Genomic DNA, 7594 nt, shown 5'->3' with positions numbered 1-7594 from the left:
TGCAATTCTGGACTGAAGTCTGTATCTCCAGAAAAAGCTTATTAAGTGAGCATTAGGAAGCTGGATGAATTTGGGGCCTGGCTCGTCTGTTTCTAAAAATATCAAGAATTTTCATAGATTTTGATCCTCAGACAAATTCCAGCCATGATACTTACCAGGTACCAGACACAGTAAGAGACTGTCTCTGTTCCAAACTTTTAGCCTTAGTAGATAAGGGAATAGGAAGCATCTGAAGAAGTAGAAAATGCTGTTCTGCCTAGCAGATGAGTAGGAGTTCAGGCAGGAGAGGTAAGGTACTGCACTAGAAAGCACAAGACAGTAACAGAACCGATACCTAAAGCCCTATTTCTAGCCTCTTGCTTACACTCAGTCATAAAACTATCCATCAGCTCCCACTGAAGGCTAGTTATTCCACCTCCAGAGCAGACAAGTCCACATTGTACTAAAGCAAATACAACCAAGGGCACACCTTACCACAAATCCCAACAACTTGCTAAGTCCTATAGACTTTGCTTGTTCATAGAGTAGTGTAAGTACAACCCTTTTTCCTTTAAAGACATCTACAGCAACTAAAAGAACGAAAAAAAGAATAAAAGAGAAAAATTACTTTTAGGAGTTTGCAGATTCCTTTAACTATTGCAAAGCTGTAAAAGACAAGAGACCGTACAGCACATGGGTACTTTGGCAAGAGGCAAGCATCAGGTGGCCTGCACAGCCATTAGCACTGCACAAAACAGCATTTATCCCTGACATATATACAGCATTATATTTTGCAGACAAGTACCTAGACTTCGGTTGTGGGGAAAAGCAAAACCAGTTTAGCAAGGGGAAAGAAAGAAACACACACACAAAAAAAAAAAAAAAAAAAAAAGAGACATTAAAGTCAGTAGGAAAAGCTTTTTGTTTTCCTGGAATTACAGACAGCTGTTGAGTTTTGATTTACACTGAAGATTACTGCTCCCAAGCCAAAGCTTCATATGCTAGTTTCATGCCAGCAGAAAAGCAATTTCAGCTGGAAGTCCCACAGCTTCAACACTTGCCAACTCAAACATTAAGAATTATTATTCTAAACTCAGGTTGCTGCAGCACTGCTTAGGAATAACAACATGTAGAGAAGGAAAGGAAAATAAGAGCCATAATTTGTGTGCCACCTCCATTCCTTTCAAAAAGGCATTTTCCAAACAGGGACACCCCCAGACACAGAGTCTTTATACAGACTCTCTGCAACTCTACTTTCCAGTCCCACGTGACTGGTCCCACAAGCTACCCGTGGTCAGATCTCACCAGTGGTCACACAAAAAAAGTAAAGCAAATGTAGGTTGCCAAGAACAGTACAGGCTGGTATTCCACAGCCGCAAGTGTGAGCAAAGCAGTATTCCTCTCACTCATTGCAGATGCATTGCTCCTGCACTATTATCACCATGGTCCACATGGGAGCCAGCTGTCAGAGAGCTTTCCATTGCACCCCACTGGAGGGTTACTAACAAATACAAACAAATGCTAACAGATACACACATTATTTATACTGCAGGAACAGCCTGACCTGTGTCTCACTGAACTCACCTGAAAGTCTTTCCTTACACAAGCCAGACTCCAGAAATACCCTTCCCTTTGCCTTGACCACTTCTGCTCTCCCCACAGCAGACCTGCAACATTTCCTTCTGTCCTCCTGACACAGTGGTCTCTGGCAAAGAGCAACCCTAAACCTACAACACAGCAATCACATCCAACAGGTATTTTTGAAGCTATGTAAAAGCCAAGAGCTCAGAGCTAAATGTGGATTTCAGAAATTCCAGTGTGTCCGCCTGCTGCTACCATGAAATAAAGATCCCACTTCTCTGGCTGCCCATTTCCTGCTCCTTACCTTGTGGATGCCTCCATGAGAAAATGCAGGGGTACAGCTCTCTGCCATTTTACCAGATAGTTGGAACTAGCTTAGGGAAGACTCCGGAAAGTGTCCATGGTACTGGAGTACACAGAACTGTGTGGCTGAAAGCAGGAAATACGGAAGCAGGATGGGCAGAACAAGCTTCTCCTTTCAAGCTCAAAGGGTGTGCTATAGGATCATATGTCTGTGTATGTGTGTGTATGTATTTTCATACCCACATATGTGAATTTGTGTATGTATCTGCAGGTGACAGACACTGAATGCACTCATGCAGGTATACACCCCACACAGTTCATCCACCTCTTAAATAAAGACGGGTTTACAAAACACCATACCCCTTTTATAAATAAAAACAACAACAAAAAAATTCAAAAACACTGAGCAGGTGTCTTGCCTACTGTACCTACAAGTTGAGATGGACAGGTTCGTACCTGAAGAGCCAGAGAGGAAAACTCCCTGCCCCATTTTGAAGTACTCACAAGGTATTTACATAGGTTTGCCTTTACCCCTCCTCCTTAGATAGCCAGAAAGAGTACAGATGGATAGACAAATTTAAGCATCTCTTTCTGGGCAAGTAAAGGTAATAAATGTTCACTCAGTTTCCAAACATCTTCTGACTACTGAAAAATAAAAGCCCAAATAAATTTAAAACCAAGTTTCCATTCAACCATTAACCACATGGAACATTTAGGGTAGCACATAATCTTGTGCTGTTAGTCTTAGCAACCTGCAGAGCCATATGCTATACATAAACATTGTGAAAAACTCCTTCAAGTAGTTAGTGGTGTTACTACATTTAATGTTTACTCAGGAAAGTTAAACAGACATAAACCAGGTTTAAAGCAGTTTCAGGAATCAGTATTCAGTTATCAACACTTAAAATGTTACTGCACATCAGCTGAGCCAGAGTCATTACAGTTGTGCTTCTACAGCCCAATGAACTTAAGATTTAATTCCTGAGCACACACATCTGCATTTTATTTCCACTTGGTATGAGGGGACACTGTGATTCAGCTGATGGATGCCAGCACTCTCCTATGTCCAAGTTTTGGACAGTGCAAGCTCCCTTCAAGCACAAACTAACTGGATAAAATTCCCACACACATTTCAACTAAAACTGTGTAGCCGCTGTTGGCCCATGTGACTGAAACCTGAAAAGGGGTAATTTCCAGAATCAAGACCGAGTTGCTTAGATGAACATTCAAACTGTCATGAAAGCACCATCAAGATCGGACAGCTTTTTGTCTCCAATTCTTCATTAATTCCTCCATTGTGATTAAAAAGATGCAGTCAACAAAAAGAGACTTCTTTGATTCACTAACTATAATTTCTACTAGTACTTCTAAACACAGTGACTGAAAAGTTAGTGAAATGTTTCCCATTTTACTTTTTTTTTTCTTTTGGGGTTTTTTTGTTGTGGGTTTTTGTTTGTTTTTGACAGCTCTGGGTACATGCCTTCTCAACACTTCAAACATCCTTTGGCACATGTGCGTGTCTCACAGGACCACAGGCAAGAGAACAAGTGTTTTAAATGACGAGAAGCACAGTTGAACAGCCATAAATACTTGCAGAACTCAGTGGCTCATCTAGTATCTGCGATTATACTTAAAAGTACCAGTATACATTTGAACTGGTTTTCAGATGACAGTGTTTCCGTAAGATACTTGGAGGAAAACAGGCAATCACCATTAGAAAAGTCAACAGCAGTGCTGTTCTACCAACAGCCATTATATTTGCAGGGGTTTTTTTGGGGAAAAAAGAAAAAGCATAACCATCACCCATTACTTCAATGTTTTAATCCCACATTACCCATAGCTCATTTTTGTAACAACACAGTTAAAACAAAGGACTGCAGATCAGCAGTAGGAGAAATCAAGGCAAGCATTTAGGCATTGCTTGATCTACCATGCCTTCTAGTGTCTTTCTAAAGAATCAGTTATTGCACACTGCAATTTCATAATTGTCATGTGACTTCTATTTCTAAGACAGTGGTGCCTTCACAGCAATCCTAGCATAACTATGTCCAGCAGAGAAGAGAAAGATTCTTTCCTTGTCACACTTAGATGAATGACAACTTCCTCTTTCTACACAGTAAATACATGTGTGGTGTAAGAGAAAACTTTTTAATTTTCAAAAGAACAGGGAAAGGAAACCAGTGGCAGGGGCTCACATTGCATTTAAGGAGAATTTCCAGGGGAAAAGACAGAGGCAGTACAGAACTGAAAGGAAAAAGGTGGATTAAAACCTGCAGTTTGGAGTGTGATGCAGAAAGGCAAGACTTCAGCAGAAGCTTGTTTGATTCAGAGTTTGCTGGCAGATGCTGTAACACTGGATACTTTGGGATGTGAGGGATGATAAAAATGCAACATGTTTTAAAGACTTCTTCCTAATTTATACTTTTTTTAAGGAAAAAAAAAAAATCCTCCTCTGGTACTTAAGTTTTATCACTTACTGAAGGATCTACTTGATCATTTGTTACTCCCCTCAGGACAATCTTCAGTGGATGTTTCATGAAAGGCGCCAAGCAGAGCAGACTTTCCAAATAGTAGCCAATACTACGACTGGGGCTGCAGTCATGTTCCAAGGAGCCTCCATACAGAAGACCAGGCTGATAATACAAGGTAGTACCTGGAGAAGATGCCAGTGGAGCAAACCAAATCAGAGGCTGTCAGCAGACTAGCCATTCCTATAGCACAAATACACTTTGCAATGAGGAATACAGGCAAACTGGAGAGAGAATAACTCCTAAAAGATGGCTACACTTCCAGCACACTGTTTCTACATCTGCAGTTAATAAATGGGCCAACGCACATGAATCTTTGTCACTGTGTCTTGCACATAATTTCTCCTTTTCCCTCCTTCCTAAAAATCAAGGATCTCTTAGCAATCCCCAAAAGGCTGATACAAGCAATTATTATTCTCCACAGCAGCTAAACCTGGACCAGACCATCAGTTCACTGCTGCACAGCATATCTGGTGGTAGTTCATTTGCTTTACTGGCCAACCATAATCTTTAAAAGAAAAAAAAAAAAAAAAAATTTAAAAAAATAAATAAGGGAAAGAAAAGGATGACATTTTTATGTGGGAGAACCAGCACCTCAAACCAACACCTTTCAGAGCATTATTAGACAAGAAGTTTGTCTTTGTAGAAGGCAAACTTTGCCTTCTACAAAAATCCGTTCTGGTTCCGAGGGGCCTTACCCCACTGTGAAATCCAGCATACCCAGCAAAATACTAATTTCAATTATTGAGCAATACAGATTCCTTAACTCTCTGCAGTTTGGTTGGGAGCTGATCTCCTTGCATGCTATCAGTTATTACAAAACTTCTCAGCTAGGTTATTTCTCATCTCCTCACTCAGTGCTGTCTAAACACCTACCTCTCTGTTAAACCAAAACTCTCATTTCACTGCAGCAACTAATAGTGCCCAGAAGACCAGAGCAGCAGAGGGAAGCAGATCTCACCTGTTTGGTTTATTTCAATCCGAGAGCCATTGGTCACTTTGTCAATGAGGCGAATAAAACTTGCTTCAAAATCTGAGGAGTAGAACAGAGACAGAATTTTAAATTTACGTTCCTTAAATTTATTCCTGGAAAAAATAAGAAACTTCAGCAACGCATTTGTACATTTTCCTCTTCCTGTCTCTCACAGCAGTTAAGTCTACCCTCACTCTTCAACTTGCTGTGATGTAACTCTACCACATGAGAAAAGGCAATTCATGATAAAAACAGAGCTGTTAATTCGAGCCTCCATGCTTACAGACATCTCAGATCAACCGAGGTGCCCACAGATGTGATGGCTGGACCAGCCACTTTCCTCTCCCCAGCACACAGCAAGTGGCACAAGTTGACACTTCTGACCACGTGGTTTGAGGAATCACTCAATCCCACATATCAAAACCTTTGCAAATACCAGTTTTGCTCCCTACAAAGCAAAATGTACAAATCCTGGCAAACAGGACCTTGTGTATTTAAGCACGACAAGCTAGCAACAATGTCCTACCACCACCTGTAAACAGCCTTAGTTTAAAAGAAGGGTACATTCAGATGTGAAGTGCTGCTGTGCAGTTACCCCACAAGCACAATTACCTGCCTGCAGACACTCAAATGTTCCTTTTCTAAAGTTGTCACTGACAGAATAAAAGCTAGAGAAACAAAGGTCTCCCCTTCACCTCCTTCTTTGCTTACTCTGTGCACCGCACCAGAGCAGTTCACATGGAACCAATGCCTCAGTTTCTCTTGTTCGCATGGACTGTAGCTCAGAGGAAGGAACAAGCATATTTAGCTAAACAAACAGGCCAACAGAACCCCAGGGAAACCGGAGGAGCTCGCTAGCACGGCAGGGTTCAGGCATGCCAGGCTGGTACGGACTCAACACACGCAGAGCTCCAAAGGCAGCTCCGAGGACCAGGCTGCAGAGCCCCCTCAGCCTCCCACAGCAAGCAGGGCTCTGTGTCTCCACAAGCTTTCAGGACGGGGATTCCCGCCCCGGGAGCTCAGCGGGCAGCGCCGGGACCCCCTCCCGCAGGCACCTCCCGCCCGGGGGGGCGATCCCCTCTCTCCACAGAGAGAATGAGTACTAATGAGTACAAAGAAGCCTGAAGAATTCACAGAGTGCTTAATAGGCATCCTTGACAGTCTTACTAAAACTCAATATAATACATTTTTAGCTGACTAGGATAGAATTACTCACTCTTCTTCCTCATGGAGTCAGGGCACTCAGTTCACAAGCTAGCTGAACTTTGCTTACCTTTCATACATCATCAGGAAAACACAGATAACTTTAAAGATGATTCAGCGCTCTCCTCCTTGCCCACCACCCTCCATCATTACTTTATAGATGGCATTGGTTTCCAAATGTGGTACTTATCAGCTGTACTGTGCCAAGTTACAAAGTTCTAGGTGGCAGACCTGGAAAGACTGAAGTAAATCTATATTCTTCCCCCTTAATCCTCATACAGTCTGATATTCACAACCCATTCAGCTTAGCCTTTGCTACAAAACTCCTCTATGTTTTTTATTGAGTGCATATAGAGAAACTTCCTTATTTCATAAGCTCATTTTCGTTAAAAAATAATCATAATAAAATGTTAAAAAAACGCAAAGTTTTAGACAGATTTTTGAATGTGTGAATAGCTGTACTTGTAAACTTACACCCATGAAAGACACTCTGAAACTCCTCAGAAAACTTCAAACCTTGGACTACCTTTCCAAATAACAGAATAGAACAAAAAAAACCCCAAACCTTACACCTCCAAAGATCAAGCCCAATCCCCCTGCCAGAGCAGGACCAAAAAAACCAAGGGCAGATCACTCAGAAAGGCATCCAGACAGGTTTTGAAAGTCTCCAGAGAAGGAGACTCCATGGACTCTCTGGGCAGCCTCTTCCAGTGCTCTGTGACCCTCACAGTAAAGAAGTTCTTCCTCATAGTGGTGGAACTTCCTATGCTCGAGTTTTAGTCCATTGTCCCTCGTTCTATCACAGGGCACAAGTGAAAAGAGCTTGTCCTTGATTTCTTGATGCCCAGCCCTCGTGTATTTATAGACATTAATCAGGTCTCCCCTCAGTCTTCTCCTCTCTAGACTGCAAAGTCCCAGGTCTCTCAGCCTTTCCTCATAAGGAAGGTGTTCCAGTTCCTCAACCATCCTCACAGCCCTCTCTCGGACTTTCTCAAGTAAATCCCTGCCCTTCTTGAACTGGGAAGCC

The 7594-nt window shown here is 42.1% G+C and overlaps 1 protein-coding gene across 1 annotated transcript in view; it reads right to left on the bottom strand.

Annotated features, from left to right (window-relative positions):
• RCL1 (RNA terminal phosphate cyclase-like 1) overlaps positions 1–6648 on the bottom strand; it is a 25092-nt gene extending 18444 nt beyond the window's left edge. The window contains exons 1-3 of the mRNA XM_010000648.1: positions 6638–6648; positions 5353–5477; positions 4341–4516 (exon numbers count right to left, since the gene is read on the bottom strand). Coding sequence (XP_009998950.1) covers positions 4341–4516; positions 5353–5477; positions 6638–6648 — 312 coding nt within the window. The remainder of the gene's footprint in view (positions 1–4340; positions 4517–5352; positions 5478–6637) is intronic.
• Between the last annotated feature and the right edge of the window lie 946 nt (positions 6649–7594).

This window comes from Chaetura pelagica, unplaced genomic scaffold, assembly GCF_000747805.2.
Source record: "Chaetura pelagica isolate M959 unplaced genomic scaffold, ChaPel_1.0 scaffold596, whole genome shotgun sequence".
Classification (NCBI taxonomy): domain Eukaryota; kingdom Metazoa; phylum Chordata; class Aves; order Apodiformes; family Apodidae; genus Chaetura; species Chaetura pelagica.
Note: the sequence above shows the minus strand (reverse complement) of the source record. Positions and strands in the feature narration are given on the sequence as shown.